We start from the raw sequence: 13,861 nt of genomic DNA, 5'->3' as shown, positions 1-13,861 counted from the left end.
GACTTTTGTTTACTTAAGTTCCCTTGGGATTTCTGAGTAGTGATTGACAGGGTCATTTGATGATTTGTTTATGTGCAGTCCCCTCCAGAATCCAGGAAATTTTAGAATATTGTAACCAATGTCTCCACTATTTCTCTGCCACTTCCTTTAAGACCATAGGATGTAAGCCATCAGGCACTGTGGATTTGCCTTTCTTTAATCCCAAGAGTTTGCTCAGTATGTTTTCCAAAATAATGGCAATTGTTTTAAGTTTCTCCTTTTCAATAGCCTCTACATTACCTGTTACTATTAGGATGGTTCTAGTGTCCTCCACTGTGATAACCGAGGCAAAAAAAATTGATTTTGTTTCTGTGTTCCCATTAATTTCCCAGTCTCGATCACGAAGAAACCTACGTTGACTTTAGCTATTCTCCCTCATACAAATAACAGTGTATAGATGAGCACAGCAACTACAGGCCAGTAAGTTTAACTTTGGTGGGGAAACTTACAGAAACAATAAATGGGGACAAAATTAATAGCCACATGGGCAAATGTGGGTTAAAGAAAGGCAGCATGAATTTAAGGGAAAACCATGTTTAAATAATTTTCAAGGGTTTTTACGAAGGGTTAATAGACAGGGTTGATGAGGGTAATGCTCTTCATGTGGTGTAGATGGACTTGCAAAATGCATTGGATATAGTACCGCACTACAGACTAGAACAAAGAACAAACAATAGTACAGCATAGGAATAGGCCCTTCGGCCCACCAAGTCTGTGCCGACCCAGATGCGTCTCTCATCTAATATTTTCTTGTCTCTATGTGGTCCATATCCCTCTATTCTCTGCTTATTCATGTATCTATCCAGATGCCTCTTGAACCTTGTTATAGAATCTGTTTCCACCACCTCCTCCGGCAGGTGAACAAAGTTATAGCTCGTGGAATAAAAGGGAAAGTAGCAATATCAGTACAATATTAGCTGGGTGACAGGAAACAGCGGATAGTAGTTATTGGATGTTTTTTCAGTCTAAAGGAAGATTTGTAGTAGAGTTCCCCAGGAGTCAGTACAGGGCCCCTTGCTTTTAACAATATATATATTAATGACCTAAACCTTGGTGTACAGAGTACAATTTCAAAATTTACAGATGATATGAAATTTGAAAGCAATGTGAACTGTGGGGAGTGTAATGTAGAACTTCAGAAGGATATAGACAAATTGGCAGACATATGATTTTGCGCTTCTGAAATAGGCAGAAAAGTAGCAGATGGAATTTAATGCAGGAAAGTGTGAAGTGATACATTTTGATAAGAAAACAAGGAGAGGCAAAATAAAGTAAAGGTACAATTCTAAAAGGAGATGCCAGAACAAAGAGATCTGGGAGTATATGTGCGGAAATCATTGAAGGTGGTAGGGCAGATTGAGAAATTGGCTAAATAGTTATACAATATCCTGGGCTTTACAAATAGAAGCCTACAGTATGAAAGCAAGGAAGTTTAGATGAACTTTTATAAAATAATAGTTCTGTCACAGCTTATGCATTGTGTCCAATTCTGGGTACTGTACTTCAGGTTGGATGTGAAGGCTTTGGAGAGGGTGCAGAAATGATTCACAAGAATGGTTCCAGGGATGAAGAACTTCCGTTCTCTGGTTAGGTTGGAGAAGTTGGCGTTGTTCTCTTTAGAGAAGAGAACTCAGAGGAAGATTTTATGGAGATGTTCAAAATCATGAGGGATCAAGACAAAATAGATAGGAAGAAACTTAGAGGGATGTAGTGATGTAATGGTACTGTCACTGGACTAGTGACCCAGGGTACTGCTTTGGGAACTCGGGTTCAAATCCCACCTCAACCCATGGTGAAATTTGAACTCAATAAAGAATCTGGATTTAAAAGTCTAATGATGACCATGAAACCACTGTTGATTGTCTTAAAATCCCAACTGGTTCACTAATGTCTTTTAAGGAAATAAATCTGCCATCCTTACCTGGTCTGGTCTACATGTGACACGTGGTTGATGCTTAGCTGCCCTTGGAAATGATCTAGCAAGCAATTCAGTTCAAGAGCATGTAGGGATGGGCAATCAATGCTGGCCCTACCAGCAATGCTCAGATCCCCTAAATGAATAAAGAAAACAAACTGCTCCCATTGGTGGAAGGGCAGAGAAACAGAGGGCACAGGTGATTATCAAAAGAACCAACAGGCGACAAATGTTTATGCAGCGAGTGATTAGTGAATTCCTGATCCTGTCTGAATGTGATCGGGGAAAATTCAATCGTGGCTTTCAAAAGAGAATTGGATAAGCACCTGAAGAGAAAAACAAATTGTAGGGCTACAGGGAGAGGACAGAGGAATGGATTAGCTGCGCTGCTCTTCGAAAACTGACAGAAGCAATGGGTGGAATGGCCTCCTGTGCTCGAACAATTCTATAATTCTATGATAAATAAAGTCCCTCATTGACTGCACATTCTGAGATCATGAAAGGTGCAAGAAAATATGTATTTTTTGCTCATTTCCTATTGTTATGATGCTCAAACTGATATGCAGTTATTTCCTAATTGTAGTCAAATCCATCTCGGAAGATCTTGGACAAAGTCTTTCCAGGGAAGAGAGAATTGGAAGGCATGACTAATCTTTTAGCAAACAGTTTCAAACATCATAGATAGAGGTCTGGGTGCAGGTCACCCAGCTGCTGAGAAGTGATACATTAACTCAACATTAACACCATACTAATGCCAAGCCTTACTAAAGGAAATCCAAGCAAACAGCTGAAAACCATTATGACCAAGTTTAACATTCTTCAATTTTTGCATTTCTAAACATGGAGCTAATTGCTCACGTAAAGTGCTAATACCACCATCAAGGGAAATGGCAGGGAGAAGTCTGACCTTCTGTGGAAACTGAATTCACAGAAGTAGCTATGCAGTTATTAATTAATGTTTCAAAGGTATGATTATTTGTTATGTTGGTACTGTAGAGCTCAATAAGCAAAACACCTGCAACAAGTCCTGCTGGTTTAAAAGAAAGATGGCTTTTCAAGGTACGCACCTCCCCCAAAACGCAAATTTATTCATTAAAAAAACTTGGTTAAGGATAGAGCTCAGAATAGGTGATAACTCAGGCAGAACCAATGTGGTTTGGACAGAAGGATATGGATTAACTTACAGAACTGCTGATGATGATCTGATGTCAACAGCAACAACATTGCGAGCTCAATACAACATTAAATAACTCACGACAATTCACATCAGGTACAGATCCATAGCTTGTAGGCTGCAAACCTTTCAAATCCAATTATGCAGGTGGTGAGTGAGAACACAAGTGTGGTGAAGTAAAATCAACCCACAAATTGGTTGCTGCCTGAAGTCTCACATTGTGGATCAAAGTCCAGCTCAGATGTCAGTTCCAGCAATTGTTTACAGTCTAAATCCCAAGCTCTGACCAAACATTCACTCAAGCTGTTGTGGCACAGCCATCCTGCCAGCCTTAGTGGCCTTCCTGCTTTTTATTTGGGAGGTCCAATATTTTAAAAAGGACAGCATTTCTGACAGTGGCCCCCCATTGACCTGAGTTCCTAGATGAATTGTGGTTTGTGCTGAAACAAGTGCAGCAAGTGAACTGCGTGTTGTCAGACACATTACACAGAAGTTGTTACTTGGCGATCAACAGGCTGGTACAAAAGGGAAAAACCTGCATGTTTGTAAATGTTGTTAGTGACATTAATTTTTTTTTTCACTGCACTGAAATTTGTCAATATTACCAAACCCAAAGTGCTCTCCCATTCACATCAATATTACTTTGAATTGAATCTTTCAGGATGGTTACTGATAACACTGCTCACCTACCTCTGCCTCATCTCCAGTGTTGCCAAAACTTTCAATACACTTTTACGGACAGTAAGTTTTAGACTCCTTCAATTTTGGCTAGTCTTTCTTCTTTCTCAACTGCTCCTGCACTCCATCCTACACAAAATCCAACTCATATAATATTCTGCAACCAACATCATATCCTGTACTGATACATTAATATTTCTAAATCCTCTCATGGCTTCACCTATGTTACCTCCGCAAATTTCTCAAGTCCTAATTCTCAGATTATAGCATCCACTCTTCCAATTGAAGTCAATTGTGCATTACCCCCATTCCCCCACTTCTCATCCTTCCACTTCATGATTGGTAGCTGAGAAAACAGCAATTCTAGCCCGGAATGCTGGAATTTTCTGCCTTACTACATCTCCCTCCGCTTTCAATAGTCTCCTCAATACCCATCTCTTGAATCATGACTTCAATCACCTCCCCGATTCTGACTACTATTTGGTCTCCACACCTTATCCTTTCCCCACCCCATTTTTGAAATAATCTAAGTACATTAAGACCATTGAGTAAATGCAAGTTATCATTGTTGCTGTAAAAAACCTGTTACTAAAACTATTCTAAAATGTTCAGCAGAAATTTGAAAAGTGCTCACTCACCTAACAAGTCATGTTTTTGCTGTTGAAGTAGAAAAGCACACCATCTCGGTCTCCTTTGATTTCTCTCTATTATTAATAATTTATGCTTGGAAATTAATGAGAGGAAAGGGCTAGGAGAATGTCAAGATAAAACTAGTACTAGAACAGAAAAGTAGGCTCACAACAGAAAAGGTGACTGAAAATGTCTCTGTATTAATGTGTTAAGTTTGTTCATCCCGGCTCTGTCATGTTGGGGATGGTGAGGAAAAGAAAGGTATTTGAAACTTCAAATAATTAATAAGATAGGTGTGTCAAAGTGAAATGGGGAAAGAAAATCAAAAGGATATTACAAAGTGAACACTGTTAAGATGTTTCTTTTTCATGTAAATGGCATTTTAGATATTTAATGCGTGATTCATGGATAAAACTACAATAGCAAAACAATTCCTGTTTCAGTAACTTCTGTATTACAACATTTTCAGTGTCACAGTGGTTGGGCTGAAAGCATGCAAAAGTAGCTTGCCTCAGGGAGAGTTGTGTTTCCCTGAATGTGCCAGCAGCCTAAGGATTGGGTTTACTGGCTGACAAGAATCAACTACAATATATATCAGCCAGCTTACACTTATTTGGCATTTAGCACAAAAATAAATTTGACTGCTCAAAAATTTAGCCCGAGTAAATTATTCCAGCAATTTACTCACGGGAACCAAGTTATTCCTTTCATGTTATTATAAGTTTTGCCAATTTTACAAATACTTCTTGTTTTTTGATTGTGCTTATTTCATTTTTAGTTCCATCACCTTTGTGTTTTATTTAATAGATCATCGTTTTTTTTTCTAACAATCGAATTGTGTTATTGAACTCAAGTCATTCCTCATATTAAAAAAAATCAAAAAAGACTTTTATCCAAAACGTGAAAAATGCAAGTTGTTAATTCTGGCGTTGCATGTCCCCATTGAAGTTTATTTCCAGTGATTCAGGAAACAATCGAATGTGCAATTTAGAGGAGAATTCCTTGTGTGAGCAAACAATATTCTTGCCTGTAACCATTCTCCTAAAAAGACCAGATTTGATTCTGAATATGCTACGGGCATATGGTATTTCATTTAACTGCTCCAATTCAACTAATTCAACCATTAACTACTTGAAAATTGGCAACTGGATAGCTTGATGAAAACAGCAAGTTCCATTCCAGAACTGGCTAATAATCACTCTTACTAGTGTCTGCAAAAAGAACTGTCATGTTTAAACCTTCCATAGTCACAGTTGAACCTGAATTTTGTGCATTCCCTGTCACTTCAATTCCCACCTCCCCATACCTGAAGAAGTGTAACTGCAATCTTGAGACAACATACAAAGTAGGAAAGCTTTACAACCTACTTTCCACTGAACTAGAAATCACAGCCCGCTACTTCTTATGGTGTATACAACCAAATATTTATATTCAGAATTTCATTAATCAGATAGCAATTTTATCATAAACACGAATGCTATTCCATTCATGTATGATAAATGGGTTAAGACTGGATAGATTCTTCTCCTATTCATTCACCCCCACCCTTTGCCACCCAAGCCTCAATGGAACTGCATTTATTAGGGTTCACTGTAAAAATGTTACTTTACTGGCTATTTGCTTGTCATGCCTCATGCTGATGCATGTCATTTTTCTCTTTAACATCCAAAATATATTTAGTTTACTGTAATATTCTCAGGCAGAGGGAACAATTAATTGAATCAAGCAAATTATTATCAGGTTCTGACTGAGAACCAATTTGAAGTGAAAACATTAAGTGCACATAAAATTCAGCCACAATTCAGAAATACAGAAAATAGGAGCAGCATTAGGCCATTCGGCCCTTTGAGCATGCTCCACCATTCAACATGATCATGGCTGATCCTCTATCTCAATGCCATACATTACAGTACTGTCTTACAGTACATTACTGTCTTCACCTATACTCCCAAAGTCAGTGAGTTTTTTTCAGATGCAAGTTTTAACCAGGAGCAGTGTGCTACTCTACAAAGGCATCAGAGCTGAGACTAACCCCATACTCATCTATCCACGCACACATTACATCTCAATAACAATTATTGGAATCAAAAGCAATAATTAGAACAAGCCAGAACTTTCAGTTATTGCCCAAAACTCCCTCTCTTTGCTGTATCCATGTGGATAAGCCTCTTTAAAACGTACTTCCTTAAATACAATTTCAACCACTTCCCAAATTCTCCTCCTCTTCATGTAGGGGTCCAACCTTGACCTGTGAAGCAACTGGAAATGTTTTTGCCACATTCAAAACAACTTATAAATGTACACTCTTGTTGAACTAATGAGACAGAAGAGAAAATGAGCCCCAGAACTAAAATCCAATTATAAAACTCCAGCCAGGATCAACTAACTCAGCACATACCAGAGAATTAAACCTGGAATTTGTATCTGTGAGGCTGAATGATAGACCATGTGATCCAATTTACCTGCTGAAACACTTAAGGAAAGCGTTTCAATGTTTTTACTTTGCATCCTTTGGGTGAGTGATTTGGTTTCAATGACTTTTTGCAAGCTTGGAATGAGACTTTTATTTTCTCGACAGCCCGCTGAAAACTATGGATCACTTACTGCAATGCAAATGTCATCCTTTATGGGGAAACAATGTTAATCAATTGATGGGGTACATTATAAGAAATTACAATTAATAATGCTCGTGGGCTATTTAAAAAAGTCACTGTTATAAATAGGAATATAGATAATAAATAATATATAACTAATAACACTTTATCATAATGATTGTGATAAAGTTTAATAAAAGATCGAACACCTGTTCAGACCATCATTCTGTTCTCCTTTGCACCTTCCACAATTGAAAATTCCATTCAGCAGGTGAAGTTTCAAAAAGAACTGATGCCATATAACCCATCAACTTTTCTCCATTTTTTTTTAGGAGAGCAATTTTGTTTCAAAATCAATTTTAAAATAATTACACTGTGCCAAACTATTCTATTTCCCCAAATAAGATAGCAGCTGTAAGTTTTGTATTTAACTATCACACATCATAAAGTCACTGCCATAAATATACACACACAAATGAGGGAATAGATTCCACTCTGTAAATAATTATAAGCAAGGCTCCTACAATGTGAAAAACTCATTTGTTACATCATCCCTTTGTATCAAACAGCTTATTTACATTTCAGATTACATTTTTCATGAAACACTGAGATCTATCAGCACTAAGAGTCTGAAATAATGAGGGAGAAAGACTTTTAATAACACATCAGGTCTGCATTACTTCCGTGTCAAAAAGAAAGGTTTCTTCTGTAGTGATGGCTCATTTATTCTGCCCATAAATGAGAAGCAAAGATGAAACTGATGAACTTTTACTGCCCATTTGTCTTTAGCAGACAATTAAGACTGAAGAGATCAAAATGGATTATCATACCACGCAGACAACCAGCCTAGCAGTCATACATCTCCGAGGCCACAGATTTGTGACTCCCTTTCATCCCTCCCCTTTCTTCTTATGCTTTTTCCTCTCTAAAGGCAGCAATAGCTTTGTGGCTCAAGGGAAGCCAAAAGCCTGGCCATCATTAGTCAGTCACAGATGCCGAAGTAACATGCTTTTTCTGTTTCTAAAGGATCGAGCCACAATAATTTGTGACAGAGTCCCCCGCAGTAGTATAAAGACCTTCAGGAATAAAATTTCACTGGTAGTAACAGCACCAACAAAAGCCTCTGATCCACTGCAGTGACGATAGTACATCTAAAATTTATTTTACCCACAAACAAGCAGACACATTCAGGTTCGGTAGTCTTCTTTTCAAGCAATACTTTAAAAAAGATCATTTTTCTTTTGGCAGTTACAAGACTGAGTCAGTGTAATGTTTGCTTCTACCAGACAAACCAGCAAATAGGTTCTTCTTGCTGACAAAAAGGCCACCATTTTCCAATTAAGTGCAAAACTACACCAAACATTTGTTCAAAGGAACAAGGCTTAAATGGCAATTGTGCTATGCATCTTTATTATGGAGGGTGCATATTATTTGTGTCATTAATTCAGAAAGATATTAAATAGTAGTCCTTTGTGTAGACACCAAAAATACGAAGAAAACAGTAATGGGGCGTTTCTTTAAAGAAATAGGCAGCATCTTCCAGATTTTCTTATTAATAAAGACCTATATGCATCCAAGATGATTTACAGGCCAGCAATCACATCGAGAGCTTCAAATGACATCATAAGGTCAAAAAAAGCTCAAGGAGTTTAAAACAACTGTCTAAACCCCCAGATGAGAAATTACTCCCATGCAGTCATTATTTTTGATAATGTAATACTATGGTACTGATGGGAAAATTTTATTGCTGGTGCCAAGCTCCATGGAAGAAATTACAAATAGCTGCTAGTTTCTAATTTGTCAAATTGTAAAATGAAGATTTGCTTTTGAAAGTTCACAATTATTGGGATTCTTACGAAAGGTTTGTTAAAGGTGAAAAAAAGAATCACAGAACTGTTCCAGAGCAAAAGGAGGCCACTCAGACCATCATGCCTGCATTGGCTCTTCCAACGAACAATTCATTTAGTGTCATTCTCTTGCCTTCTCCTCATAATCCTTCTCTTTCAAATGCTGCAACTGACCCTCATTGGCTGCTGCTTGAAAAGGTTTTTCTTGCATCACTTTTGCCAATTACTTAAAATCTGTGCCTTCTCGCTCTCGATCCTTTTATCAGTGGGGACAGTTTCTCCCTACCTACTCTGTCCAGAGCACTCATGATTTTGAACACCTTGATCAAACCTCCTCTCAGCCTTCCCTTCTCCAAGAAAGAGAGTCCTAATTTCTCCAGTCTATCTTTATACAAGTATCTCATCTCTGGAACCATTCTCATGAATTTTTCCTGCACTCCCTCCAATAACTTCACATTGTTCCAAAAGAGTGGCACCCAGAACTGGATGCAATACTGCAGCTGAGGCAAAACCAGCGTCCTATACAAGACCAACATAGCACTCACGCTCTTCTACTCAATTTATAAAGCCGAGGATACTGAACTCTTTAACTGCTCTCTAAACCTGTCCTGCCACTTTGAATAACTTATGCACATATACAAGCATGTTCCTCTGCCCCTGTACCCCCTTACAGTTGCAGCATTTATTTTATATTGTCCCTCTATGTTTTTCCCACCAAAATGATTCACCCAATGTTTCTCTGCATTGAGCTTCCTCTGTCTGTCCATTCCACCAATTATCCTTTGGTGTCCTTTGAAGTTCCACACCATACTCCTCACAGTTTATGCTGCTTCCAAGTATCGTATAATCTGCAAATTTTGAAATTGTGCCCTTGTAGACCAAGGTCTAGCTGATTCGTATTAGGAAAAGCAAAGCTCCCCACGCTAGGGAGCTCCACTGCAAACCTTGCTCCAGCCCGAAAAACATCCTTGAGCACCACTTGCTGTTTTGTGTCACTCAGTCAATCTCGTATCCATGCTGCTACTTTCTCTTTTATTCTATGAGCTGGAACTTTGCACACAAGTCTGTTATGCAGCACAGTATCAAATGCTTTTTGGAAGTCCATGCACACCACATCAAGAACATTTCCCTCATCAGTGCTCACTGTTTTCTCTTCAAAAACTCTAACCAGTTAGTTAAACACGATTTTCCCTCAAGAAACCCATGCGAGCTTTCCTTAGTTGACCCACATGTGTCTATTTTGTCCCCAGTTATTGTTTCTTGAAGTTTCCCCACCACCAAAGTTAAAATGACTGGCCTTAGTTGCCAGACTTATCTACATACCCTTTCTTGTACAAGATATAACATTACAATTCTCCAGCACCACCCCTGAGCCTAAGGAAGATTGAAAAATTATACCCAGTGCCTATGCAAATTCCACTCTCGTTTCCCTCTGTATCCTTGATGTATCTCATCCGATCCTGGTGCCTCATCAGCTTTAAGTACAGAAAGCCTATCCAATATTTCCTTCTCTTCAACTGCAAACACTTTTAATGTTCTAAGCCTGGGTAACATCTTCCTGGGTATTCTTTTACTACTTCAGCCATGCTCCATTTGTAAATCCCTTTTTGGCCCTTAGTTTCCCTACCCCTCCTTTGACCACCCTTTTACTACTAATATGCCTACAGAAGACTTTGAGACTCACCGTTGTGTTAGATGCAAACCTCATGGCATACTCCTTTCTTTATTTCTCTTATTTGCTTTTTCACCTCACCTCTGAATTTTCTATATTCAAGCTCCTTCTCAACTGTATTTTCTACTGGACATGTGTCATCGGCCCACTTTTTCTTCTTTATCTTCATTTCTATTGTCATCCATGGAACTCTGAATTTGTTGGCCCTACCTTTCACTTTCAATGGAATATACCTTGACTGTGCCCGAACTAGCACTTCTTTGAAAGTAGGCCATATCCGACTGTGCTGCATAACAGACTTGTGAGCAAAGTTCCAGCTCATAGAATAAAAGAGAAAGTAGCAGCATGGATACGAGATTGACTGAGTGACATATTGACTGCTTTATATTGACTAATATATATGTTGTTGACTTTGGCAGACAGACAATATGACTGTAGCAAAATTTAGCTGAATATGTTACATACAATTGTAAGAACCAAAAACTGGGCACCAAATAAGAGCTTTTGCGAGAACGAAAGATACAGTTAAGAACATAAGAAATAGAAGGTGTGGACCACAGGGCCCCGCCAGCCTCATTGCCTTTTTTTAAAAATCATTTACAGGATGAGGACATTGCAGGCTGGGCCAGCATTTGTTGCCCATTCCTAACTGCCCTCCATTTCAGTGGGCATTTAAGAGTCAGTCACATTGCTGTGGGACCAAGTAAGGACAGCAGATTTCCTTCCCTAAAGGACATTAGAGAACGCTGGGGTTTTACGACAATCAGCAACGATTTTATGGTCATTAGATTTTTAATTCCAAATTTCTACTGAATTCAAATTTCAAAAAAAATTCTACTTTTCTATTTTCACTGCTAAAGTCAATAACTTCACAGATCCCAACATTATACTCCATCTGCCACCATAATTCCCACTCACTCAACCTGTCTGTGTCTCTTTGCAAGATAGGGAACAGAAAGCAATGAAGGTAAATAAGGGTCATTGACCTGAAATGGTAACTCTGTTTCTCTCCACTGATGCCTAACCTGCTGAGTACTTCTAGCATTTTCTGCTTTTATTTTTGATCTGCAGCATTTTGCTTTGTTTACAATTTTGCAACCACTTCATATCTTCCTCACAGCTTTCAGTTGCACCTAGCTTTGTATCATCAGGAAACTTGGATACATTACTCTCTGTCTCTGTTTACATTATTAATGTAGATCATAAACAGCTCAAAGTCCTAGCCCTGATCCTTGCAGCACTCCACTCGTCACAGCCTATAAACCGTTTATCGCTACTCCCTGCTTCACCGCCATTAGCCAATCCTCAATCCACATTAATATATTACCCCAACTCAAACAATCCTTATCTTAATTAACCTTTTGAGTGGCAGCTTATTGAATGCCTTCAAAAATCCATGCATATTACATCTACTGGTTCTCTTTTATCTACCCTAATGGTTAACTTCAACAAAACTAATACATTTGTCAAACATGATTTCCCTTTTGTAAAGCCATGCTGACTTTATCTGATCATAATCTGCTTTTCTTAGTGCATCTTTAATAATAGATTCCAGTCGTTTCCTGATGATTGTTAGGTTGACCAGGCTGTAGCACCTTATTTTCTCTCTCACTACTTTCCTGAATAATGGTGTTACATTTGCCAACTTTAAATCTGCTGGAGTCGATCTAGAATCTAGGGAATTTGGAAAACCATAATCAGCATATCCACCATCTTTGCAGTCCTCTCTTTCAGAACCCTCGGACAGAAGCCATCAGGTCCTGGGGATTTATTGGATTTTAGTCCTTTAAGTTTCTCCAATAATTTTTCCCTGCTGATATTAATTTATTCAAGTTCCATCTTTTAAGCCCCTTGGTTATCTCAAATACTGTCTCGTTGCTTAAAATGGTCCCATTGCCCAAAAGTTAAATGGAAAAGCACACCACTTGTTATAACAGGAGCCTCACACTAGAAAAGTCCAAAATCCAATTCCACTCTATTTTGAATTAGTTCCTCTAAACTATTTGCAAGAGTTTTCTGCTCAAAGCTAGGACCGAATCCTATTGAACAGGGTACATTGGAGGATAGCCTTAGATTCATATCCCCTCTCAATCTTTCTCTTGTCTCACACCTTAAAGATGGCCACTTCACATAGGTGCCATAGAACTGTAGGCACTTACAGAACTTCATCAAAAGGATCAAAATTATTTGATTGGGGATGAAGGGGATTGCTGGGGGATAACTTCTGAATGCAAGGCTATTTACTGTTTTCAATATCTATAATAAAATTAATTACGAATAAATGTTTAACATACAGGACATTGATCCAGATACAGGACAGTGATCAGATCTCACCCATTCTATGAAAAGAAGACACTGAGTCAAGCTCAAGTCATTGCTACAAGGACAGTGGCAGATCAAAGAGCAAGAAACACAAGCGGGTCTTACACGCCTCCTAGCAGTCATCATGAAAATATCCTAACACAGAGCAGATCCACAGTCTGCGCTTAGCCTTGGAGCTTCGGGGAAGAAGAGAAAAATAAATGGAAAGATTTGTCATATATTATGTTTCAAAGATAATTTACTTTGGTAACATTCTATAATAAACTAACATCTTTGTACATTTGTCACAACAGAATAGTGTATACAATAAGCCGCATCTTTTCAGAACTGCCATCAAGAGAACTGGTCAGAGAAACTGTTTTACTGCAAGACATACAATCATGCATTAGGACTTCATAAATTTCACAGAGGCATTGTTTGCATCACATGTCACTGATGCTCTTTTATTTGAACTTCCAATTTGTCATTTAAACAGCTATTTGCCAGATAACAGGGACAAAGAAAATTTAAAATAGCGCATTTCATCTGTTGTTCATATTTGTAGGCTTGGGGTTTACTTCACAGAATTGCTTTGAAAAATTACCATGCTGGGTTATGAATTTTGCCTCCTACTGTATATCTTTTCAAACTGTCAATGTCATCATCATCTTCATCAGTGGCTCTTAATTATCACCCCCATCTCTTCCCCAAAAAATTCATTTGTCTCCTTCATTAAACTGAACAGCAGTGATATCTTGAGTGACTCTGAAATAAATTTTGCCATGTTAAAAAAAGTTAATTACGCATTCCAAACCTGGTCGCTGTAGTCCTCGGGGAATTGCCTCCGCACCTCAGGATCTGTAAATAATTGACAGATAATATTAATTGGCTTTGGATTAGCGAGCAAGCAGAGTATCACACATTAATATTTGATCAGAAGATGATAGGGACCTGGCAGGGGATCCAAGGGGCAGCTGAGGCTGTTATGTTGATTAGGGCCAGTGAGAACTG

At 38.4% G+C, this 13,861-nt stretch overlaps 1 protein-coding gene across 10 annotated transcripts in view; it reads right to left on the bottom strand.

The window, feature by feature from the left end:
* Positions 1–13,861, bottom strand: part of dennd1a (DENN/MADD domain containing 1A) — a 532,879-nt gene that overhangs the window by 388,652 nt on the left and 130,366 nt on the right. For all 10 annotated transcript variants that reach the window (XM_078226515.1, XM_078226519.1, XM_078226517.1 and 7 more), the window contains exon 3: positions 13,665–13,708. In XM_078226515.1, the coding sequence (XP_078082641.1) occupies positions 13,665–13,708 (44 nt within the window). The remainder of the gene's footprint in view (positions 1–13,664; positions 13,709–13,861) is intronic.

The sequence above is a fragment of the Mustelus asterias genome, chromosome 13 (genome assembly GCF_964213995.1).
Source record: "Mustelus asterias chromosome 13, sMusAst1.hap1.1, whole genome shotgun sequence".
NCBI classification, from domain to species: Eukaryota; Metazoa; Chordata; class Chondrichthyes; order Carcharhiniformes; family Triakidae; genus Mustelus; species Mustelus asterias.
This window is presented reverse-complemented; position numbering and strand designations above follow the sequence as displayed.